At 34.7% G+C, this 27,794-nt stretch overlaps 1 protein-coding gene across 6 annotated transcripts in view; it reads right to left on the bottom strand.

Annotated features, from left to right (window-relative positions):
• Positions 1 to 27,794, bottom strand: part of LOC149804074 (leucine-rich repeat serine/threonine-protein kinase 2-like) — a 327,016-nt gene that overhangs the window by 272,081 nt on the left and 27,141 nt on the right. For 5 of the 6 annotated variants that reach the window (XM_089953980.1, XM_089953981.1, XM_089953986.1 and 2 more), the window contains exons 4-9: positions 25,224 to 25,303; positions 23,189 to 23,277; positions 18,177 to 18,317; positions 13,051 to 13,179; positions 9,955 to 10,095; positions 2,752 to 2,874 (exon numbers count right to left, since the gene is read on the bottom strand). In XM_089953980.1, the coding sequence (XP_089810106.1) occupies positions 2,752 to 2,874; positions 9,955 to 10,095; positions 13,051 to 13,179; positions 18,177 to 18,317; positions 23,189 to 23,277; positions 25,224 to 25,303 (703 nt within the window). The remainder of the gene's footprint in view (positions 1 to 2,751; positions 2,875 to 9,954; positions 10,096 to 13,050; positions 13,180 to 18,176; positions 18,318 to 23,188; positions 23,278 to 25,223; positions 25,304 to 27,794) is intronic. The other variant, XM_089953983.1, reaches the window with a different exon arrangement.

The following is a 27,794-nucleotide window of genomic DNA, read 5'->3' as shown; positions in this document are numbered from 1 at the left end:
GCATTAGTTTGGTTCTATTTATCATATGGAGGTTTCTCTTAATAGCAGATAAAGGTAGAGGGCTAGGGACTGATACGTCAAGATGGCATATAATGCAGAGGTGATCTGATGCAAGGTCATGGGATACCGGGGAGGACCGTAAAATGTCCTCATCAGGTCTATGAAGAATCCAGTCTAAAATGTGACCATGTTTATGGGTGGGTTGGTTAACTGACTGTTTCAGGTTGAAAACATTAATGGAATCTATGAGTTCTGATGTATTTGATTTTCTGGGACAGTGAAAGTGAAAGTTGAAATCTCCAAGAATAATCAGGTTGCCACCTATCGAACTGCCATAGTCCAGGAGATTCGGAAACTGCTCCAAAAAGAGAGTCAGCCAGCTTGTTTTTTCTACTAGGAGGAGGGCGGAATAGGCAGAAAAATTGGACTGACCTTTGCTACAGTGTGAGTGTGGTTTGGACTAATTCAAACGATGTGTGGTCGAAATTGAATGTTGTGGTGTAGTTAAGACGTTTTATCATGGAGTTCTTTGTGATGAGAGCAATTCCACCTCCACGAGAATTACAGGGGAGCGACTTGATGGAGTAACCAGTGGGTGTTAGATCCGCACACTTTGGATCATCGCCTGATGTTTTTAGCCATGTTTCTGTCAGGAAAAATATGTCAACATTTTGGTCGTTGATAAAATTAGCTGTTTCTGTGCGCTTTTCTGGTGGTCCTACTGACTGGGCATTGAATAATGCAATGCGCAGAGGTATTTCTTGGATAGTTGACACAAAGGTTGACGAATTAATAGGGATTTGAATTTGGTTATCTAAATTAATGATCAAATTTTTTTAAAATGGTTGTGCCGAAATAAGGGAGATAACTGTGATTCTTCTTCCTGTTCTACGCCGGCCAGCTCTGAAAGGACGTTTCGTTTTTCGCTTCTGTTTACATTTAGGTAATGATGAATGTAGTCCCAGTTTGTTTAGTCTAGAGCATAATGTAGTGTGGAGAGCCAAGGAGTGATCATTTAAAGCAATTAATGAGGGTCCATCGTAGCATAAATGGGTTGACTGGCGAGTATCATGTGATGGCGGTTTGTTCAAAAGCAATGGAGCAAGACAGCTGAGAAAAAGTCTAATTGTTCTCATTTCCAAAACAAGGAGATGAAGAAACACATACAAATTTAACAGCCAATACACAATGAACACAATAACGAAGATGAAAACAGGCAACAAGCACAAATATCATGAAAACGGCACTAAAAAATGGAACAGCTGCTTCAAGCTGGCTAAGTGATAGTGGCAATTTTGTCTCATCAAGCTAAACTTTTACTGGTTAAACTGCCTGCATAATTAGGAAATGGCTTGAAATCAAACAATGGTTTGTGCCAATTTAACTCGTCATGCGGGATACAGGCCTAGACTAATACTGCCACTCAGACCTCAGCACCTGGGAAACAAGCTTGGTAAACTGTGCCATGTTATTGTGGCACTCAGGAGATTAGGAAGGTAAGGTACGACGAGTTAAAGAAGCAATAGAGGTTAATGAGTTAAAAGCTAATCAACTTAGCTAATTTATGCTGAATGGACAAGTGTGGTTCAGGCAAAACTATAAAATATTGTATGCAATTATCCATGGCTTTGAAAAAGCTGGACTTCTATAATTCAAAAATTTCAGGATTTTTTTCTTGAAAAACATTTGTATACAACAGCAGGCTTGAATGACATCATGTTGATTCAGTCCAAAAATCAGTCATGAGTGAGCTTCAGTACTCTGCTGTAATTAGTGTACAGTCATAATGTTTCATTACTAATAGTGCTTCAAGCAATAGTTCTAATATTTTAGTAATTTGTTCTCTGTAATGAAGCATACATGCATAAAATAAAATGTGCTTTCACAAGGATTCAAAATTTTTGACAAAAGTTTCACCTGAATGAAGGATCAATATAAATAAGTATTAAACCAAATTTTCATATGCTAGTATCAAGTATTATTCTTTCCTTCATTTTCAATAATACTGATGTTTGAAAACCTTATGCTTTTCTCATTTCTTCTAAGAAATTACAGCTACTGGATGTCACAAAGACATAAGTGCAATGAAACAATATAAAATTCTTTATAATTATTTTTTTAAAGGGATAAAATAAACCAATTAATATATTGATTTGTTACTAGATTACAGTAATGGCATTGGTTTATCAACAGTTCTGTTGATCACTATTAATAAATCATAGTAACAAGATGGGGTGGTTCTTCCCAGGGTTTTCCCGGGTTCTTCCTCCACCATTAATACTGGTCGCCATGCATAGCCCATCATGTGCTGAAAAATGGCATTAAAACCCAAAACAACAACAACAACAAGATGGGGAGTGTGGTTTTCATCATACATGTATATGAATAATTTTTTTATTTGGTCTTTAATTTTGTGGTTCAGGTCAACAAACAAATTCTTAAAAATTGGCACCCTGGAAGAATTTGTGTTACTACAGTATTCTAACAAGTTTACAAATTTTAGTGGCTAGTAAGTTTGAATTACACACTTTCAGACTGTAATTCTGTGTGAAAAGTTCACAAACAAAAGAAATAACTGAGCTATTCTCAATTCCAAATCTTAAAGTTAATCATGAAGTCCTAAGATATTTAAGAAATTCACAAGTTTAGTTTATGAATGTGCAATTGAAGCATACAATAAAACGTAATGAATGAAGATTTTCAAACTCCTAAATGCATATTTTTGCTGACCAAGCAATAAATGATGCTTACCCAGCAAGTTCAGAAGTTTCAACCCAGCCCTCTGTACACAATCACTCTGAAGGAAATTCTTTAAGACGGAGCCTAACTTGGCCTCCATATAACCACTGGTGACCATCATCTCTTGAACTGACACTGTTAATGAAAAACATTATCACCGTCTAAAGCAATCACTCATGGATTAGTGTGTGCAAAAATGTACATGTATATCATTTGAATATTGAATAATCTTGAGCAAGACTATTTGATCAATTGAATTAGTTATACAGGGCAGTATAGTTCTTATGAGAGCAATAGAAGGAGACTATCAAAGTTGCTCTGGCAAGTCAGTATGGCACAAAACTATTTTCATTGTTTTTCTGGAATCTTGAGAAAATAGAGATATAACAAACATTTTTTTTCATGACAAAATGACAATCACTTGCAAAAGTGCATGAATTCTGCCAAATCCTTCATTCCAACTTCTGTCAGAGCAATCAAACTTTACTCCTACTACTACTATCTCTACTTTGAAATTGCAGATCTCAGAAAATTATAAATAAAAGGCGAGAAATTCTGACAGGATGCACTGAGGTCATAAATTGCTAAATTTCTTTCACCACTACAAACACCCTCTTCCCTGTCCACATATTCCACAAGGGTACTACAGTACATACTTTCTTGTAAGCTGGTTCCATCTGCAATCTGCACTGACCCAACTTTGGGTGTGGGCAGTTTGTTAGAACTAGTCAACAGAAGAAACAACACAGACACTGATCTGCCCATGCATTAGGAGATAGCTAATCAGGGTCTATGTTGTTTTTGCAGTTGGATCTGGCTAGTGACAAGTACATATAGTAAGTCAATGAGAAAGAAAATCTTTTAGTAAACTATGCTTCTCTGAAAATACTTACACAATCACATTAACACTACGGAAAAATGCAAGCTCTGATTTTAGCCCTCCCTAAAAAAAATGTTGTTCCAGACAAAGGGAAATAACTCTAACAGATCAACTCCATTTGTTCCCACTTGGTGGCCACCTATATCCCAGCTATAACCAGTTTAACAGTTTAAGCTTGAGTGAAAGTGTAACAGGATCATGCTCACAATTGTGGGGAATGGGTGAGAGGGATTGATGGCAATGTGATCAGAGAAACATAATTTACTAAATAAAATTCCTTTCTCTGTCAAATGCATTACCATATCTCATTAACATCATAAAAATTGGGAAGAGGAGGAGGAAATGCTTAAGCATCCAAACTCTACCCACATCTCTCTGTAGAAGCATGATGATTGCTCTACTGAAAGAATGAACATCTCAAAATGTGACCTTAGCACAACCAATGATTATGCATTTATGCACATGTGAGGGTACTATTACATTGGTGAAAGCCAATTGTTACTGCTTATTATCACACTGAAAATAATGACTGGTTAAAAAAATGTACAAATCTGCATAAATTCACCAGGAAAAACACAAATGTTGTATACATCAGGTATAGCAACCTTCTGACTACTGTATTTGCCAGTCTATAAGACGATACCTTTTTACCAGAGTATCTTAGTTTCATCTTATACTCCAAATCAACTTATATATGGATTATGTCATCCAAATTGTTTTATCATAGGACAAAAATTCTCCAATAACTATGAAAAATAATGTGTACAAAATATTTCACTTTGGGGAAGAGATCATATATGAAAATATATAGGACCCCATATTAAGAAGTATTTTAAACAATTACATGATCGTTAGTATTAAAAATTAATGTACATCAGATGAATTGAGCTAAAGCAGCATGCACTAGTTAATATACATTGTTTAAATTTGATTACATATATGTACATTAGAACTGACAAGTTAGAAGATCAATAGCCAAAAATATGACAAAGACAGGTATTCCATCACATTTTCTGTCATGCACCTCTTGGTCAAACAAAAATTGAGAGTGAGAGAGAGAAATGTCTTGATGATTGCAATCTGTATATTTCACTTACCTGATGCCTGTGATCTTACTCAAGTTCAAGTGCAGTACAGTACGCTCCACTTAAATGCATATTCCTTAATTGCATAGATTGCTTAAGTGCATAGTTAAAGTATGGTCCCATTTTTAATTGTAAATATATATGAATTCCGCTTCAATGCATACTCCATTTATATGCATAGCTTGGGTCTGGTCCCGAGGCTATGCATATAAGTGGAGTTGACTGTACTATATTCCAGTATCAATTAATACCACTGAGTAAACAATTCCTTTGAGTTTTAGTTACAACTTCCATTGTCCAAGAATCACATGGCTTTGTAGTGGTATTAACATGCTAATTAAATATGTTACCGCTGTAGTCAGGGTACTTTTAGTTACATTTGATGATCCTTACCTGAATTACAGATAGGATAAAATGCTATGTGGAAAAAAGATGAAGCCAAGTTATTGATCAAGTTATTGATAAAGACGTGGCACAAAACTATTTTCATTGTTTTTCTGGAATCTTGAGAAAATAGAGATATAACAAACATTTTTTAAAAAAATGTTTCATGACAAAATGACAATCACTTGCAAAAGTGCATGAATTCTGCCAAATCCTTCATTCCAACTTCTGTCAGAGCAATCAAACTTTACTCCTACTACTACTATCTCTACTTTGAAATTGCAGATCTCAGAAAATTATAAATAAAAGGCGAGAAATTCTGACAGGATGCACTGAGGTCATAAATTGCTAAATTTCTTTCACCACTACAAACACCCTCTTCCCTGTCCACATATTCCACAAGGGTACTACAGTACATACTTTCTTGTAAGCTGGTTCCATCTGCAATCTGCACTGACCCAACTTTGGGTGTGGGCAGTTTGTTAGAACTAGTCAACAGAAGAAACAACACAGACACTGATCTGCCCATGCATTAGGAGATAGCTAATCAGGGTCTATGTTGTTTTTGCAGTTGGATCTGGCTAGTGACAAGTACATATAGTAAGTCAATGAGAAAGAAAATCTTTTAGTAAACTATGCTTCTCTGAAAATACTTACACAATCACATTAACACTACGGAAAAATGCAAGCTCTGATTTTAGCCCTCCCTAAAAAAAATGTTGTTCCAGACAAAGGGAAATAACTCTAACAGATCAACTCCATTTGTTCCCACTTGGTGGCCACCTATATCCCAGCTATAACCAGTTTAACAGTTTAAGCTTGAGTGAAAGTGTAACAGGATCATGCTCACAATTGTGGGGAATGGGTGAGAGGGATTGATGGCAATGTGATCAGAGAAACATAATTTACTAAATAAAATTCCTTTCTCTGTCAAATGCATTACCATATCTCATTAACATCATAAAAATTGGGAAGAGGAGGAGGAAATGCTTAAGCATCCAAACTCTACCCACATCTCTCTGTAGAAGCATGATGATTGCTCTACTGAAAGAATGAACATCTCAAAATGTGACCTTAGCACAACCAATGATTATGCATTTATGCACATGTGAGGGTACTATTACATTGGTGAAAGCCAATTGTTACTGCTTATTATCACACTGAAAATAATGACTGGTTAAAAAAATGTACAAATCTGCATAAATTCACCAGGAAAAACACAAATGTTGTATACATCAGGTATAGCAACCTTCTGACTACTGTATTTGCCAGTCTATAAGACGATACCTTTTTACCAGAGTATCTTAGTTTCATCTTATACTCCAAATCAACTTATATATGGATTATGTCATCCAAATTGTTTTATCATAGGACAAAAATTCTCCAATAACTATGAAAAATAATGTGTACAAAATATTTCACTTTGGGGAAGAGATCATATATGAAAATATATAGGACCCCATATTAAGAAGTATTTTAAACAATTACATGATCGTTAGTATTAAAAATTAATGTACATCAGATGAATTGAGCTAAAGCAGCATGCACTAGTTAATATACATTGTTTAAATTTGATTACATATATGTACATTAGAACTGACAAGTTAGAAGATCAATAGCCAAAAATATGACAAAGACAGGTATTCCATCACATTTTCTGTCATGCACCTCTTGGTCAAACAAAAATTGAGAGTGAGAGAGAGAAATGTCTTGATGATTGCAATCTGTATATTTCACTTACCTGATGCCTGTGATCTTACTCAAGTTCAAGTGCAGTACAGTACGCTCCACTTAAATGCATATTCCTTAATTGCATAGATTGCTTAAGTGCATAGTTAAAGTATGGTCCCATTTTTAATTGTAAATATATATGAATTCCGCTTCAATGCATACTCCATTTATATGCATAGCTTGGGTCTGGTCCCGAGGCTATGCATATAAGTGGAGTTGACTGTACTATATTCCAGTATCAATTAATACCACTGAGTAAACAATTCCTTTGAGTTTTAGTTACAACTTCCATTGTCCAAGAATCACATGGCTTTGTAGTGGTATTAACATGCTAATTAAATATGTTACCGCTGTAGTCAGGGTACTTTTAGTTACATTTGATGATCCTTACCTGAATTACAGATAGGATAAAATGCTATGTGGAAAAAAGATGAAGCCAAGTTATTGATCAAGTTATTGATAAAGACGTGGCACAAAACTATTTTCATTGTTTTTCTGGAATCTTGAGAAAATAGAGATATAACAAACATTTTTTAAAAAAATGTTTCATGACAAAATGACAATCACTTGCAAAAGTGCATGAATTCTGCCAAATCCTTCATTCCAACTTCTGTCAGAGCAATCAAACTTTACTCCTACTACTACTATCTCTACTTTGAAATTGCAGATCTCAGAAAATTATAAATAAAAGGCGAGAAATTCTGACAGGATGCACTGAGGTCATAAATTGCTAAATTTCTTTCACCACTACAAACACCCTCTTCCCTGTCCACATATTCCACAAGGGTACTACAGTACATACTTTCTTGTAAGCTGGTTCCAACTGCAATCTGCACTGACACAACTTTGGGTGTGGGCAGTTTGTTAGAACTAGTCAACAGAAGAAACAACACAGACACTGATCTGCCCATGCATTTTGAGATAGCAAATCAGGGTCTATGTTGTTTTTGCAGTTGGATCTGGCTAGTGACAAGTACATATAGTAAGTCAATGAGAAAGAAAATCTTTTAGTAAACTATGCTTCTCTGAAAATACTTACACAATCACATTAACACTACGGAAAAATGCAAGCTCTGATTTTAGCCCTCCCTAAAAAAAAATGTCATTCCGGACAAAGGGAAATAACTCTAACAGATCAACTCCATTTGTTCCCACTTGGTGGCCACCTGTATCCCAGCTATAACCAGTTTATCAGTTTAAGCTTGAGTGAAAGTGTAACAGGATCATGCTCACAACTGTGGGGAATGGGTGAGAGGGATTGATGGCAATGTGATCAGAGAAACATAATTTACTAAATAAAATTCCTTTCTCTGTCAAATGCATTACCATATCTCATTAACATCATAAAAATTGGGAAGAGGAGGAGGAAATGCTTAAGCATCCAAACTCTACCCACATCTCTCTGTAGAAGCATGATGATTGCTCTACTGAAAGAATGAACATCTCAAAATGTGACCTTAGCACAACCAATGATTATGCATTTATGCACATGTGAGGGTACTATTACATTGGTGAAAGCCAATTGTTACTGCTTATTATGACACTGAAAATAATGACTAGTTAATAAAATGTACAAATCTGCATAAATTCACCAGGAAAAACACAAATGTTGTATACATCAGGTATAGCAACCTTTTGACTACCGTATTTGCCAGTCTATAAGACGATACTTTTTTACCAGAGTATCTTAGTTTCATCTTATACTCCAAATCAACTTATATATGGATTATGTCATCCAAATTGTTTTATCATAGGACAAAAATTCTCCAATAACAATGAAAAATAATGTGTACAAAATATTTCACTTTGGGGAAGAGATCGTATATGAAAAAATATAGGACCCCATATTAAGAAGTATTGTAAACAATTACATGATCGTTAGTATTAAAAATTAATGTACATCAGATGAATTGAGCTAAAGCAGCATGCACTACTAGTTAATATACATTGTTTAAATTTGATTACATATATGTACATTAGAACTGACAAGTTAGAAGATCAATAGCCAAAAATATGACAAAGACAGGTATTCCATCACATTTTCTGTCATGCACCTCTTGGTCAAACAAAAATTGAGAGTGAGAGAGAGAAATGTCTTGATGATTGCAATCTGTATATTTCACTTACCTGATGCCTGTGATCTTACTCAAGTTCAAGTGCAGTACAGCACGCTCCACTTAAATGCATATTCCTTAATTGCATAGACTGCTTAAGTGCATAGTTAAAGTATGGTCCCATTTTTAATTGTAAATATACATGAATTCCGCTTCAATGCATACTCCATTTATATGCATAGCTTGGGTCCGGTCCCGAGGCTATGCATATAAGCGGAGTTGACTGTACTATATTCCAGTATCAACTAATACCACTGAGTAAACAATTCCTTTGAGTTTTAGTTACAACTTCCATTGTCCAAGAATCACATGGCTTTGTAGTGGTATTAACATGCTAATTAAATATGTTACAGCTGTAGTCAGGGTACTTTTAGTTACATTTAATGATCCTTACCTGAATTACAGATAGGATAAAATGCTGTGTGGAAAAAAGATGAAGCCAAGTTATTGATCAAGTTATTGATAAAGACTTGTCTTATAATTGGCATTGACTTATATATTGATCAAGGATGGAAAATTTGACAAATTTGCTCATTCGACTCGTACTCTGCATCAACTTATAGGCTGGTAAACATGGTAACTATACCACAGAAAATAATGTTCAATGGTCAAAAATAAATATGAATTCCAATGGATTCTACAGAGACACTATTTACAATTGAAAGTGAAAAGTTTAAACTGCTTATGTCCAGTATAAGAATGGCTACCTAGCAGGAACAAGGAGCGCTAATAAGAGTTACTTCCCTTTGTCGTGATATATATATATATATATATATATATATATATATATATATATATATATATAGACACACACACACACACATACATACATACAGATAGAAGGTTGTTTTTTTTTTTTTATTTATCAGGAGAGGGGCAGAGGTGGGGGTGCTGAACTCAGAAGTAGCAGAGTAATTTCCCTAATGTTAAAGTTTCCCTAATGTTAATGTGACTGGGTACTGTTGTCATTTCTGTTTGATTTCATATTGTTTGAATTTAATCAGAACACAAGTGCTCCTACACCTACAGGAAGAGTCCTTTAGGAGTCCATGGAGAAGCTCCAAACACTCAGCTGCCACACCCTCTGTCAGGTTTGTTTTCCCAAGCAAATCAATTGCTGTACAGTGAACATCATTCTCCACCAGAACTGGCAAGTACTTCTCTGAAGAAAAAAAAGCATGTAACAGCTGCGATAACACAAATATTAACTGCGATGTTTTGTGAGTTATGTCAAATGCATAAGAAGACCAATGTTGTCTGTCCAGGTGTTTCAAATTTCAACGTCTGCCCTTGTCAACCATGCTAGACATTGTGAACTGTTATGTATATCTATATTTTCTGTAACTTCTCGTATATTTAATTTTCATAATTTTTATTCATTGTCATAAACTGCACAGAATATTTTTTGTTATTGATTATGTGCATAATTTGGTTCTGTTGAAAACACAAATCTCGTAGGATCTATAAATAGTTGTTTATGTGTTGACAGTTAGTAATAATAATTGTGATAATAAGACTTAAAATGGCACCTATGGCAAAGTTTCTCAGTGGCAGATGTGATATGGAAGTTTCAAAAAGAATTGTCACTGGCTTCCCCATTGGTTGTGTGAGGTCATGTGAATATAGTATATTATGACTCAGTACATCATAAATCAATAGTGTATGTTGTCATTGTGAAATACAGTCACAATTTACAGTGTATATAAGGGGAAAGTTAAGCATTCACTTTCATTCTGATTTCTGGAGGCATTACTCCCTTTGCGTTCCTCAACTAAATCTGCAGAAGTAATTTATGTTGTACTTAGTTATTTTTCGAGAGGAAAAACATCTGTTTGGACTGTTCAGTGGTGATAGAAAGTACTCATTATTTGGACAATAATATTATTCTGGAACTGTTAAAGTATTCGAAAGAATTCTGGACAATGCCATCTTGACAATGTCATGGTTCTTGGAGGACCAGTACATTTTTAGCTATGAAATTATATGGGACTTTTGGTTTAGGACTTTCAAAGACTTTTATAAGGACTAATTTGGATTCACTTCATTAAACTGTAAGATCCTCTCACATTTTTCATTTATCACTTTATAATTCAATTGCTTGTTGAGTTTTACAAAACATGTCGGGTTTGCTTCTTTTCTGTTGCTTAAGTTTGTGACCATAGAGTTGTAACAGAACATATACACTCCTTAAAAGAATATGTTGTTGTTGTTGTTGTTGTTGTAGGTTTAATGCCATTTTTCAGCATATGATAGGTGATACATGGCAGCCAGTATCACTGACGAAGAACCCTGGAAAACTCCATGAAGAACCACTGACCAATGAGCAGATACTTGCAGGCTTTCTCACATACCCACATTAGCCGAACCTGAGACTCAAACCCACACAGACAGAGGTGAGATCTGACTTTAGACCAATCAGCCACTCAGGGCCTCCTTAAAAGATGAAACTAGTCAAAAAGCAACATTTTCTTTCAAGAAAATGACAGACACAGCAGATGAAGCTATTAAAATGTTATTTTAAAAGCCATTAATAAAGCATCTTTTCCTAATTAAGCATTAGTTTTAAACCTCTTGGCATTATTTTAAAAGCCATTAATAAAGCATCTTTTCCTAATTAAGTGTTAGTTTTAAACCTCTTGGCGTATCAAGTAGCTTAGCATTGTGGTGAACAAATGAATATCACAGGCACGCAGCACATAGGTTTGGTCTTTAATGCAAAAAACAGAAAAGTTAAGAAAAAATAAATATCTGTATCTACACTATTTATACTTTTAAACAACTATTTAGTATAGGCAAAAGTAAGGGTTGTCTTTTTTAAAATTTAAATTGTTTTATTTATATAAGAAATGTAAATTTCCTGTAATCTCTTTTCCAGTCAAAATCGATAGTACATGCATAGTTATTCACGGATTATTTCAGCAATCAGTAAGTTTTATTATGAACTGTAAGCATAAATGACCAAACACTTACAAACTCTTCCCTCTATGTCTGACAGCATATAAGAAATATATACATAAATATAAATATATAGAGAGAGTAAAGCAGATAATTCTACATGTGTGTTTGTGTTTTTGTGATTTGAATTTTTAATGTAGCTTTAACAATTCTTAACTCATATCACTACAATGTCTGCAGTGTGGCAGTTCATAGTGATGTATAGTACTGGGGCATCATGCTACAGACATGTACTATCATGTCTCACCCTGTCAAATTATCCTGACACTGTTACCAGTCCTAACATTAACATCTAATTGCTGAGCACCAAGAAAGGCAGCTACTAGTACCATTTTTGTAAGTCTTTGATATGACTCAGCCAGGATTTAACCTGCGACCTCCTGCATCTAAGGCAGAAGCTCTAACCACTTGGCCACTAGAGTGGTCTGATTGACAGATGAAGAAATGGACATACTACATAACCCTTCCACATTCAAGGCTGGGCGAAACATCCCTTTACCGCAAACTGATGAGATCCCTAATACAAATCTAAATGAGATAGGTGAGATACAAAAATATTCTCCTATGTCCAGGACAAATGATTACAAAACACAAAAGCGTTATTTAAGATCATCAAGCAAGAAAGACACATCCATGGGATTAAGGTCAGTATGAATAAAAATATCAGTTGTATAAAGCTTTAAACAAGATAAGCAGTCTTTTCCAACTGATGAGCATTGTGATTACAGCTCATGTCAGAATATATTCACAGACAGACAGACAGATTCACAAACATCATCAGAAGTGAAATTAAGTCAGTAAAGTCACCACACTTCAGTAGGCAATGTATTCAGTATATGTAGTCAATATTTTGAGTTAAATTTATCACAACTTGCAGATTTAATGCTTCAAGGTAACATAAGGAACATAGACCCTGATCTACCATTGCATAATGCGCCAGGAGATCAAGGTTAATGTTGTTTGTTACAATGATTAGTCCCAAAAAACGGCATAGAGCCAGATCTGCAAGCACATTATGTGATTCAGGCAGATCCAAGTCTGTGTAGTTTTCAGTTGTATTCAACTTGAAAGCAAGTATATACAATAGTCAGAATCGGACAAACCTATTGAAGGACAGACAGACGGACAGGAAATAAGTAAGATTTGGACACTTAAGACCTACCTGCATTGGCTATGATAACCAGTATGTGTAATATATGTTGCAGGACTTCAGGACTTGTGGATCTGGATGGAAGAAGCTCCAGCAAAATTACAAGTGTCTTGTCCACAAAATGGCCTTGTAGTTCAATGTCTACAATATATAAAATATCTTGAAAAAAGAACTTTCATACAAATCTGTTTGTGGTTTGTGGTTTTTGGGGTTTAACACATTTTTTCAGCACATGATAGGCTATTATGTGGCAGCCAGTATATCTGTTGGAGAAATAACCCTGGACAGGAATTTTATAACGTGATCTGTAGTCAAATTCATTATTTTTCATAAACATGTATGGTACGGTACTTAACACATTATGGAATGTACTACACATATATAAGTTGTCAATAAACATGTTATTTCATACAAGTTTTGGCTTCTTTTAATCAGAAGCACATATTTTTTACCTGCTTTCATTACCCACCCAAATCACGCAATTTGCTTGGTACATGCATCATTTTTTTTCAGCTAACTGACTTGGTTAGTTATAACACAGTTTGCTCTATAACATGGTCAGGTTCTATTGACCCCAACCAGCATGATATAATGGGGTCACATTGCATGTTTTGTGTGGGCTGAAAGACAATTTAATTTCCCTGAGTGAGTACTAGTTATTCCCAATCCATCTTGTGTAAGGATTATCTTGCTAACAATTTCCATACACTAGTTATAAAAGATCTTATTTCCAACAACTATCATCAGTGTAAGCTACATTTGCAAAACCTTTTCATCTTAACACATGACACCTAGCGACGAGTTAACGGGGCAGGAGGTAGTAGCCTAATGCCAAGTTCTGTATCATCATGGTCATGCATGATACACTAAAGTGGGTGGTATTATAGAAAGGTAGACAGATGTAGCTCTACAATGATACCAAATAATCTGGAATATCTAGTTGCACTACAAAATACAGAGGGGAAAACCTTATTTTTTGGACTCGATTTTTTTCAACCCAAAATTCGCCTGTGTCAGAATCCGATTTTGTGTCCGGATTTTAGACTTTTTGGTCTCAGATCTAAGGCAAACCGGTATGAATGGCAAGTAGGATAAGATGGGCATTTGGAATAAAGATTGGTCTCAATACAAAAATAATGGCTTCGTTTAGCAAAAAAAAAAAAAAAGAACTCCAACTTTTACCCTCCTGCTCATGCACGAGCCAAATAGCTAATGTAAAACAATGTTTCTAACACAACTAGGTAGTATGTTATTGAAAGATCACCTGGGATTTGGCATTTTTCGATCAATTCAGAAAAAGCTTTCAAAATGTGTTTCCTACTCGAATTTCAGGTGAAAACGACAAAAACCTTCAATGGTTAATGTGTTAATGACATAAAGGATGGCTTTAAGAGCTTGGTGAATACATATGGCACAGACAACAAAGCAAAGCATTCAGCAAGAGAGTGAATTCATATAAATTCCCAAACCACTGGAATGCAAATAATTTCTGCCCTGTCCAGCTACAGAAACAGAATACTGTGTTGGATTTTTGCTGTCATGGTGATCTTGAGAGTAAAGCAAGAAAAAAAAGATTATGTAGTTGTTTTGTGTCATCAAATACTATGACTATGGTGCATCACTATTTGTAACTTGGCACAACAAGTGGGAAAGTTTGTTGCTAGGAACTGTGTAAAATACACACCTTTAACTTGTATAGATACGGAAACTGAACCAAAACTTAAAAAGTACATCAAGGTGATATATCAATGATATATCAGTTATATCAATTATATATCAATTCTATTAATGATATATCAGTTATATCAATGATATATCAATTATAACAATGATATATCAATTATAACAATGATATATCAATTATAACAATGATATATCAATTATAACAATGATATATCAATTATAACAATGATATATCAATTATATCAATGATATATCAATTATATCAATGATATTATGCTTGAACATCACTCTCAACTGATAACAGACAATGGATATCCTTTACGTTGTCTAATGTGCATTTGATTGATAACATAGTTATACCTCAGGAACCAAAATGTAGTTTTGACCAGTGATAGCTAACTTACTGGCTGTAAAGGAGTAAATCAAACAACCACAACTGAAACACTGGTCACAGGATGAAAGGGGAAAAATGTATCATATTTGATTCTAAGAACTGGAAACCTGCTGCTTTTCCTTTCAGTACCTTTGCTCTGAGGTATAAAAAAACTGCCAATATATGCATCTACCATGAGTTTAATTTCATGTGAATGACACAGGAGATTCCTCTGTTGGATAAAATATCTCATACTGGCTGTGGTGGATTGTTAGAATTGTTGGACATCTAGAAGTTGGTATACCTACATTTACTCTAACTTCCATTATTAAATAAATTATTTCATGCTATTTTATATTTTAAAAATATTATAATAAAGATAATTTCATGCATTTTTTATGGTTATGTCAGTCAGAGTTTTATAAAGTATTTGAATATTTCAAATATAATCATAAGGGGAGTTAACATATTGGAGTTATATGCCACCATATAAGGAGTTAACATATTGGAGGTATATGCCACCATATAAGAAGTTAATATATTGGAGGTATATGCCACCATATAAGGAGTTAACATATTGGAGGTATATGCCACCATATAAGGAGTTAACATATTGGAGGTATATGCCACCATATAAGGAGCTAACATATTGGAGGTATATGCCACCACATAAGGAGTAAACATATTGGAGGTATATGCCACCATATAAGGAGTTAACATATTGGAGGTATATGCCACCATATAAGGAGTTAACATATTGGAGGTATATGCCACCATATAAGGAGTAAACATATTGGAGGTATATGCCACCACATAAGGAGTAAACATATTGGAGGTATATGCCACCATATAAGGAGTTAACATATTGGAGGTATATGCCACCATATAAGGAGTTAACATATTGGAGGTATATGCCACCATATAAGGAGTTAATATATTGGAGGTATATGCCACCATATAAGGAGTTAACATATTGGAGGTATATGCCACCACATAAGGAGTAAACATATTGGAGGTATATGCCACCATATAAGGAGTTAACATATTGGAGGTATATGCCACCATATAAGGAGTTAACATATTGGAGGTATATGCCACCATATAAGGAGTTAACATATTGGAGGTATATGCCACCATATAAGGAGTTAACATATTGGAGGTATATGCCATCACAAAAGGAAGTAAAATAGCTGCCATTACACATCAATTAAACTTCTATCTGAAAATGGATATAGTACAGAAATGAATTGATATCTGAGACTGTATTTTGCCTTTGCCTGTGCTAATGAAAAACTGTATAAAAAAAATCGCTATAGAGAAGCACAGAAGCGCCTCAAGTCTGCATTACTGGCTGTGAAATGGATACTTTTATCAGTGAAGTAAAATCAGGAAGTAAATGGAATGAATACAAATGACATGCAAAATGTACATGAACGAACTTAATGAACTAAGCTGCTGCCAAATTTCCACAGTGAAAAGCCACATTCCTTGATAATCCTGGGTCAGTCTAGTATTTATACTTCAAACGTTTTGCCTATTACATCTTGTACCTATGTAACTTATATATGAATGAAAGGAAACAAGAAACAAAATTTGCTGACAAATACTCTACAAATATGTTTAAACTATTGCAGCTGTACTTATATTTTATCATAAATTCAATATGTTTTGCAATTTACACATTTCCACGCCAATAAAGAACACTTTTATAAGAAATTAAACATGAAGGTCAGATTTCCCACTTTTTACGAACAGCAAACACCAACATTCAACATGCCCCAGATAGTGTTGTTATCTAAGTTCAGTATTGTGGAGTTCAAATGTAAACTTCCTCACTAAAGGTGAATGCCCAGCTCTAGAAGCAAAAATGTCTACCTAATGTTTTACACAAAATTAATAATGTTTAGTCAGATTTTCTTCAAAATGGAAAAGTCAGGTACTTAAATCTCCAAATAAGTGTAGGCAAAGTATGGTTAAATCTCCACTCAAATGTAGGTATTATAAAAATTCATTTCTCAGGACAAAGACAGGGCAAAAATATTGAATTTTAGCTATTTTTAAGTATTTTTGATACTTCACATGCTAAATTTAAATGGATGCCAAAAAATCTAGCCTCCTTTCACTGATCCCACAATAATCTGGTTCAACCAAATATAAAACCTGTGTGTGTATCATCCCTGGATGTTTTCTGATATGTAAACAAAGCAAACATTATAGAAAGTGTCACAGAATTGTGTCCATGAAAATTCTTCCATATTATGAACATAAATCGTAGGGATGGACAAGTATCCAGAGGGGTCGTTTTTACTGGGTCAGGTTTCTGTACTCTCATTTTGTCATTTCCCCACCCATCTCTCTCAGCCCCATTTTTATCAACCATAAAACAATGGAGGTTTTTGTTTCATTTTTTATTTTATTACTGCTGGGGGCAGAGGGGGAACAACCCAACAATTCTGTAGTTAATGGTAACTTCAGTGACATTGGTTGGATGGATGATTCTGGTCAACTAAGTGCAAGTAAGGGGCCAAAGGTTCTGGACCCACAGTTGTGCAGGGTAGGGAGGTTCCCAAGGGATCCTGCAACAGGTCAGGAAGAGTGGACTATATAAAATTATTCTTCAGTCATTCATTGTGGTTAGTGAATTGGACTTTTTTTAGGATTCTCAACAGGATGTTATGAAGTAACAGCATCATATTTGTTAATTTCTGTTAGTTGATAAATCAATGCACTGATCGTATCCATTGACAAACAATACCATGGTGGTATTTGTTGAGGAATTATGCACTGAATGAATCCACTTAAGAATGGTACCATTTGTTATACTGGCAACAATTTGGTATGAATATATGGACTGGGTGAATAAATTGTTTAGTTTAATTTGTGTTGGTAAGAATCAAATAAGGTTGTTCATCAAGGGTGTCAGAAATTATGTATTCATTACTTGTAACATAAACATCTCATTCACATGTTCTCAATATGTGTCTTCATTCAAACTCCAGCCCTATTCATCCTGTTATTGAAACCAAAAACATTTAAAAATAATGTACAATCAAATTTCATGTAATTAAATCAATGTACATACCATCCTGCAGTAGGTGACCAAAGGCTTTGTATGCTGCAATTTGAATGTCACAGTCAACTCGAAATGCTGTTATTGCAACCCCAAGGAGATGAACAACATCTTGCTGGTATTCATCTATGATCAGCTGGAGACGTAGAGTATCTGTAATAACAACAATGAAAATTACCCATCGTTTCTAAAACAGATTATGCTAATGATCAGAGCCAAATTAGAAACAAGTTTCCATATTTCTCCAATGTAAAGCCCATACTTCCAGGTATACCTATCTTCAACTTGTACAAGTTTCCATATTTCTCTGATGTAAAGCCCATACTTCCAGGTATACCTATCTTCAACTTGTACAAGTTTCCATATTTCTCCGATGTAAAGCCAATACTTCCTGGTATACCTATCTTCAACTTGTACAAGTTTCCATATTTCTCCAATGTAAAGCCCATACTTCCTGGTATGCCTATCTTCAACTTGTACAAGTTTCCATATTTCTCCGACGTAAAGCCAATACTTCCTGGTATACCTATCTTCAACTTGTACAAGTTTCCATATTTCTCCGATGTAAAGCCAATACTTCCTGGTATGCCTATCTTCAACTTGTACAAGTTTCCATATTTCTCCAATGTAAAGCCCATACTTCCTGGTATGCCTATCTTCAACTTGTACAAGTTTCCATTATTTCTCCAATGTAAAGCCCATACTTCCTGGTATGCCTATCTTCAACTTGTACAAGTTTCCATATTTCTCCGATGTAAAGCCCATACTTCCTGGTATGGCTGTCTTCAACTTGTACAAGATTTTGGCAAATTTAAATTTTATCTAAGAAAACTTTGTTAAAAAGTAAGCCTACCCTTCACTTTTCATCCTATTAACAAGATATCACATAATGTAATAAACACTTTTCCATGAATATGGGTAGTAGAAGAAATTTCAATTGAAGGGGACTAGATCTGAGTCAGGATTAAGGACGGACTCAATCCTCACTTAGACTGGCAAGTGCAGTCTAATTTACAGCAGATCCTTTTGGTTTTCTCTGGGCTGTTTTCACTCGGCGAAATCTCTGCCACCTTATAACTCATTGAGAATACTTACTTAAGTTTTGAAACCTTATTGCAAGATCAACATAAAAAAATGAATATATTAAATTTAAGAAATACCATAGATATTTAATTCAAGCAGATTTGTGTGACATATTCAAATATTTGCATTGTTTCTCTTTTTCTTGCATCTGGAAACACATTTTCTTTACAACAGAGCAGGGGTCGGCAACCTATTTTACATTGAGTGCCACTTTTTTCCAGAATACTTACAAAATGAATGAGCAAGTGCACAAGAGGGTAACACTGTTAAAATCAAGATTTTTGGCTGTCCTTCGTGTGCCACACAAAACTTCTTAGCGTGCCACCTTGTGGCACATGTGCCATAGAATGCTGACCCCTGCAAAAGAGCTTCACGTCTTTTTGTGCCATAAATGTGTCTTACTTTACCATTCCCAACAAATGTTATTCCCTCATCAGAGCAGACTCTAAAATATGTAATGAGAGTGGAGTTTCCTTAATTACACCAGCCTGGATATCAAAGTGACGACTTGCTACTTTTTTCTACAGTCATGGATGTGATCACCTATTCAAACTGAGCTGGGGGAAATGGTGACCAATATAAGGTAAGTTTTTTTGCATTTTACTAGGTTCTGTATAAACCCAACTGTAACCAGGGCAGACCCAGCTCCAAACAGTACAGACCCAACTGTAACCAGGACAGACCCAGCTCCAAAAAGTACAGACCCAACTGTAACCAGGACAGACCCAGCTCCAAAAAGAACAGACCCAACTGTAACCAGGACAGACCCAGCTCCAAACAGTACAAGATCAGACTGTGACCAGGACAGACCCAGCTCCAAACAGTACAGACCCAACTGTAACCAGGACAATCCCAGCTCCTATTTTACAGTATAAGATCAGACTGTAACCAGTACAGACCCAACTGTAATCAGGATAGACCCAGCTCCAAACAGTACAGATCCCAACTGTAACCAGGACAGACCCAGCTCAAAACAGTATAATATCAGACTGTAACCAGTACAGACCCAACTGTAACCAGGACAGACCCAGCTCCTAATAGCACAAGATCAGACTGTAACCAGTACAGACCAAACTGTAACCAGGACAGACCCAGCTCCAAACAGTATAAGATAATACTGCTGCAGCATAATTTGATGATGAAACTGTGACAAAATATGATTAAACTTATTTATCTAAATGGAGAACTAATATAATAATTAGACTGAGCAGAATGGGATTAAAAATACCAAATGTCTGGTGTACATAATGGCAAATAATATGTAAATTTAGTACTCCAATAAACCAAGAATTTTGTTTATTCATTTGCAATACTTGTATTAGATAAATGCAAATACATTCAGTGTGGTCTTTTTATAGAACATTTTAAGACCTAGATGGGTATCAACAATGCTACTTATGAAGAACAGATGATCTTAAAATGTCATGACACAGCTCACTCTGGTATATAAAATGGATTCAAAAAGTGTCATGACACAGCTTACTGGTATATAGAATGGATTCAAAAAGTGTCAATGAACAGCTTACTGGTATATAGAATGGATTCAAAAAGTGTCATGACACAGCTTACTGTTATATAGAATGGATTCAGAAAGTGTCACGACACAGCTTACTGGTATATAGGATGGATACAAAAAGTGTCATGAAACAGCTTATTGGTACTGTATATAGAATGGATTCAAAAAGTGTCACAACACAGCTTACTGGTATACAGAATGGATTCAAAATGTGTCATGACACAGCTTACTGGTATAAGGAATGGATTCAAAAAGTGTCATGACACAGCTTACTGGTATACAGAATGCAACAATTTCATCATTTTGTGTGACGAAGAACTTTGTTATCCATTCTTCTTTTGTTACACTCCTTTCCCATCCTAACATTATTTTGGATAACTATCCAACTAGCGTGCATTTTTTTTCCCTTGAACTGGATACTGATGTCCAGGATGCATGAAGGAGCATTTCAAAGCACCTCAGCACAATAGTGACTATATGGTGCCAACTAAAGGTCAAATTCAAAAACAGTAAAACCAAAAAGTTGCACAAATATATTAGGAAGAATAAACCCTTCCAAAAAATGTAAACATGATCAACAACAAGATAAAATATTAAAAGTAAAAATATTAAAATTTTTTGTAAAATTTATATAAAATAAGATGGATAAAACATATCTAAAATCTTTAAACTATAAGGATAAAATCTGTTAAATAAACCACATTCAATCAAAGAGATTTTCTCAGGTTGTACATTATCATTCTTCACTAGATTTGAATGTTAATACGACATCTGGCAGGTAAACCAGTCAAAATACAACAAAAGGCAGGTAAACCACAGTAAAAATACAACAAAAGGCAGGTAAACCACTGTACAAATGCAACAAAAGGCAGGTAAACCACAGTAAAAATACAACATCTAATAGGTAAACGACAGTAAAAATAGATCCATTATCGACACCTATACAACAATCCATTTATAAATAATTACAAAACTTCAAATAAACAAAATATTTTTGCACATATATGAATAAAATCAATATGCATGCAACAGAATTATACACCATTAACCCCTTCATATCAATTATAAGCATGAGACTGTAACTGTGCCAGTCAAATAGTTTTGTAGACAGGCAGTAGGGTATGATTTGCAAGACAGGCAGTAGGGTATGATATGCAAGACAGGCAGTAGGGTATGATTTGAAAGACAGGCATTAGGGTATGATTTGCAAACAGGCAGTAGGGTATGATTTGCAAGAAATGGCAGACATATTGTGTCCCATTCATCATAATCTTATTATCAATTTTGATTGATAAGCAAGAGAAAAGAAAAAAAAACATGAATTTGGATTAAATAAATGAGGGGGAAATCACAGTATCAACTCATGCAATTTCACCTGCATCCTCATGGCATTTTTCTAAAGTGTACAGAGTTGCACTGAAGGTGGGGGTACAAATTGAGAAGCTCAGTCATTTGTGAGTGGATAGCTTGTAAAGAAGAGTTATGTAATTCTATCCACTGGATCAAATGCAGACTGGATTAACAAGATGGATCAGTGACTGAATAAAATAACTCAGCTTGTTTTTATTGACAGTAATTTAATATTGCACTCTCAATGTTGTATTTAAAATCCTTTGTTCAGTTTACTTCATTGAAATTTATTTCTTCAAATAATAGTTCAGAACTCTATTATGTTACTTGTGCTGTAGAATAATTATTAATAAACATGATTTCATAATTATACTGCACTCCATTTAATTTGCTATTTTGTAACATCAACCTCCAATCTTTCTGCATTATCCAACATTTTATGTAATCTGACCATTTATCCACCATTTAGGTTAGATAAACAGGATGACTCTTAGTCACCAAGCATGGCATATGACATGAGGTCATTTTCTAAGCTTTACCTCCAACTTGTTTATAGCTGACCAATCAGAATGTATTTTGAATACACCATGGGCATAGCCTTGTATGGGCACAGACTATCCACTTCAATAAAATGCAGCATTAAAAATGAGTCTGATGATGGTTATTTCTAAAGTAGCAATTTAGGAACACATCTGACTTGCATTTTAAGCAGACTTACACAACACAGTTATTTTAACCACCCATAGCTGCAATATTATATTTCAAACAACCTGAAACAGAAGTAATTTTTTAACCAAAACTACCCTGATATATATTTTCTTTAAAAGTGGTAAATAATTTTTTTTTAAAAACTGATCTTTGTTTTAATGGAAAAGCCCTAAAATAGGTAATCCCTCACTCTTATAAATTTTGGCAAATATTTCTTTGAAGAGTGCTGATGATAGTTTTTGTTATCAGCCATTAGAATCTCAAATAAGCAAGGTGTGACTGTCAAGTGGTGGATTCAGTAATATATTTAATTATATTAATAATAATATAATAATTATATTTAATTATATTAGATATATTTAATTACCTGACTGCAGAAGAATATCAAAAATTCTCATACAACTCAGCTGTATCAAGGGATCAGATATATTCTCATTTAGTATCTGCACAAGGAACCTGAAATAGGTGAATAAACAATGAAAGATTCAGAAGTAAATGTGTGAAAATCTATTATATCTAATAATAAAAAATCTTGTTAATTTCATTTTTCTGACCTTCCCTTTTACACCAAGTAACACAGAATAATTTAGTTTCATTGATATGGCCCACTTTGCCTTCAACTACCATGTAATAGAAACTTAAACCAGGACCTGAGGAAAAAATTTCAGTGAAATGAAATGAGAAACCTCCAATCTGATTAAAATCAAGATCTCCAATATAATGAGAACTGACAGACACCTCTGGTATTCCCTGTCCACTTATTTTTAGTAACTCATACAATACATTTTGTGCTTGAGACAGTTCGTTATCAAAAAAGTATGTTCCAAATGACATTCCTGACTTTCAACACTGAAAACTAGCTTGGTCAATCAAATGGTCAGCAGATGACCGAATATCAGTGCCTATCAGATCTACTTTTTGATAAGTAGATCTTAATTTTAATCAAGGTAAGGCACCCCAAAATTTGGATGGCATTTTGAGCATTTCTAAAGGTATATTAACACACCAGAGGAATTTAAACAAAATCCATCAATTCCAATTCTTTCCATTAAGGAAAACTTTATTCCATGTACTGTATTTACCAGCTTATAAACTGAATCAAACACAAAAAACATACAACCTGATTTTCCACTGCATAATGCACCGGCAGATCAAAGTCTTTGTGGTTCTTTCTACTGATTACTCTTAATGAAAGTTGGCATAGCAGATTTACAGCTATAGTCAAGAACCACATAATATTTCTCATAAACCTGTATACTTTTTTCACTGACTTTATCACTGACTTTTTCCTTCACAGCATTATCATTGCCATTATTTTAAACTGCTTAAGAATTTTTTGCTTTATTATTTAATTAGAGACAGAATTCATAACCATGTCATGTTATGTCCAGTCTCTATTACCATAAGACCCTTGAAAAGAACAACACCGTAATCATCATGTTATTTCAAGCCGTGCAGTAAGACTGGATTTTATAAAAACAGACAAACTTAATATAATATCTTAACACATTATCACTTTGCACTGCACAATAAGCAACGATTTTACAAAAATGGGCAACGCTAATAACAAATGTCTACCCCTGTACAATTCATGCCCAAATGTAAAACGGTCACTCAATGCATAATGATCAAGCAGACTCAGATTGATGCTCTTCACTTGAAATTTTAAGAAAAACGAACAACATGGACTCGGGTCAGTCACTGCATAAAAAATCTAGCTCAAATGAGATTTACACTTCGCCTGAAATTTTAAGAAAAAGTGATCCACATGGACTCGGCTTGGGTCAGTCACTGGATAAAACTCTTCATTATAACACAGTTCTTGTTCTAAAGCAAGTATTATAAATGTGTCCAGTTTATTAAGTGGTACTAAAATTATATTTAAAAGTATTTCATTGTAACTGTAAGGTAGCACACTCTATGTCTCCCATAGACAGCAATATAAGGTAATGAGGGAGTACTGTTTAATGTACCTCAATATAAGACACTCACTGTAAGGTAGAAAACTCAATGGCTCAAATTTACAGTGTTATAATGAGGAAATACTGTATCATGTACTTCATTATAAGGCCATCTCACTATTAGGTGTTATACCCTGGCTTACACTGAAGGCATTATAGTGAAGGAGTATAGCATGTCATATATATATATATGAGCGTCCGCCTCTGATGCGGGAGGTTGTGGGTTCGATCCCCGGTCAAGTCATACCAAACACTTACAAAAATGGTTCTAACAGCTGCATCACTTGGCGCTCAGCATTAAGAAGTTGGTGTTAGGACTGGTCAGCATGGTGTCAGGATAATGTTCGTCATTCATTCCAAGTAATGCTGAGCTGTGTAATTTACACGTGAAAACAATTTATCACTTATTTCTCCAACATTACAAAACTTAAAAGTACTTACTTGTATGTATCAGACTGTATTATTGAATCTCTCAGAATCTCACTCTTTTCCACAAACTGATACAACAGTTGACAGCCAATCTAAAATGAAAACAGGCAATGATTAGCAATGTAACCATGAAATTAAGGTGACCTGAAATATGTTTTTATAATATGTACTGCTATCATCATCTAAGCTGTGAAATTCAAATGTTTATCAATTGATTCATATCCATTAAACATGACGATTTTATAACTGGAAAGCTTCTGAAATAATTTTTAATATAAATATTTAGTATCAGACCTTACACAATCTATTTGGCTTTTTGGACAAGATACCCAGAGCAGCACAATTACAGCCAAGATTTGAGATTTCATAGCAAGATAGACTAAAGTTTAAGGAGTTATTTATGGTAAATATAATACAGTGTGACCCCGCTATAGCGCGCTCTGTTAAAATGCAAATTCAGATATAACACGGTTGTGGTTTGGCTCCCGAAATTTTATGTACATGCATTTTTCTTGCACACGAAAAAAAATCTTTCTGAAAAGTATGCAAAAAAAACGTAAAATGTTTATTATCATTTGGGGGAAGAAATCACACGTGAATATTACAAGACGATCATGGAGTGGCTCCTGAAATTTTATATGTATTTTTCTCATACACGAAAAAAGTTTTTTCTTCTTAAAAGTACGAAAAATAAAGTGTAAAATGTTTATTCTAGGATCGCGTAGGGCTTTGCCAATGTCACAAACTGCAATTTTATTTTCCTAATTGGTGGCAAAATATAACATCTGGTGATTTTTTTTTATTGGCAACATTGCTGGATGTTTAAACTTGTATACACAACCACTGGTTTGGAGTGGAGAAATTCAGAAGCCTCATGAAAGGAAGTCGCAAACCTGATACAAAATGCACTGAAATGTATCTATTGTTACATAAACAATTTCTTTGTCCATACTGACAAGCCATCTTAACAGTGCATTGTATAATCCACTTATGCTGACATGGAGCATGAGTACTGTATGTTGTGAGATATCCGCTTTCTTTTGTTGTTACAACTCCGCTGGCCTAGTGGTTAGAGCGTCCACCTCTGATGCGGGAGACTGTGGGTTCGATCCCCAGTCAAGTCATACCAAAGACTTACAAAAATGGCTCATACAGCTTCCTCGCTTGGCACTCAGCATTAAGAGGTTAGTGTTAGAACTAGTCAGCCTGGTGTAAGGATAATGTGACTGGGTGGGACATCATGCTGCATGTCTGCAGCATGATACCCCAGTGTTAGACATCACTAAAGACTGTCATACTGCGGACAGTGTAGCAATATGACAGAAAAATTGTTAAAGCTACGTTAAAAATCCATATCACACACACACACACTCTTTTGTTGTTGAAATTTCTGGTAGCGGAGATCAACCAGACGAGGTATTATCTTGTAATCTATCTTTCGTCAGATTTTTGGCCGCTCACTAGTAATTAACATATTTACATAGACTGACATTTGTGTGCGGATGGTGTGCAAAATTCCTCTTCTTTCCACTCAGAATTAAATCCTTCAGAACGCCCACATGTTCTGGATTAATCCTTGCCATCAGACCAGAACACCTGCGTCTCTATCATCCGTTGACCCTTTGTTAAATTGAGTGGAAACAGTATCACTATGCAACCGAAAATGTAAAAAAAAAAAATCTTACTTGTTGGTTTATTCAATAGGCAGGGAGGAACTGTAAATACAATTGACCAAATGACGGCCAATTACTTTTTTTAAATGTACCCAGATAAAATGCTGAAATTTCAAAGAAAACATTACCTTTGAAGCACTGACTGTTATGAAAACGTACTATGCAAAAGGAAAAAAATCAGTCTCAATAATGTAATACAATTATTTGATGTTGCCGCCACAATAAGAAACAGGCATTTGTTTGGTTCTCTAAAGCTGCCCTTTAGTGGTGACTTTAATAGTGCATGCATATTTCATCAAGGAAAGCCAACTACAATCTTCAATAAAAACAAAGAACTTTTCTTCAAAAAAGTCAGTACCAAACTTAAATAAAAGCAATGGAATCTGATGGATTTTTGCATTTTCCAACGTGAGTGGAACACGTTTACTGTGCCATGAAAATTTGCTTTTTGCAGAGAAAAAGTTTGTGCTTATGAATGCTAACAATGGTGGCTTAAAACACAAACTAACTTTTACTGACTTGGGACGTACTGAAAAGTAAATGTGCTTCATCATTCGTTACGTGATTGTGTTATGTTTATCCACTGAATTCAGACCTATATGACCTGTGACAAAATTATTGAATTTTTTATATCTGTATGGATTTTTACAATAGTTTACTTGCATTGTGGATAATAATAATAATAATAATGCTTTATTTATAGAGGGTGACTCATTAGTCAAGGACTATTCTCCCTTGAGGCCCTCTTAAGGAGAGTATAACAATGCACATTATATGAAGATGGCAATAATTACTGTGTATTTTAACATGTTTAGTATTAAAATACTAAATTCCATTATCTGTTAGAAACACATACATGCTCATGATATCTTTTCTTAAATACCCTAATATTTTCAGCAGATTTTACATG

The sequence above is a fragment of the Sinohyriopsis cumingii genome, chromosome 3, assembly GCF_028554795.1.
Source record: "Sinohyriopsis cumingii isolate HCF-2022 chromosome 3, ASM2855479v2, whole genome shotgun sequence".
Taxonomy (NCBI): domain Eukaryota; kingdom Metazoa; phylum Mollusca; class Bivalvia; order Unionida; family Unionidae; genus Sinohyriopsis; species Sinohyriopsis cumingii.
The sequence above is the reverse complement of the archived record's forward strand: the minus strand, read 5'-3'. Positions and strand labels throughout refer to the sequence as shown.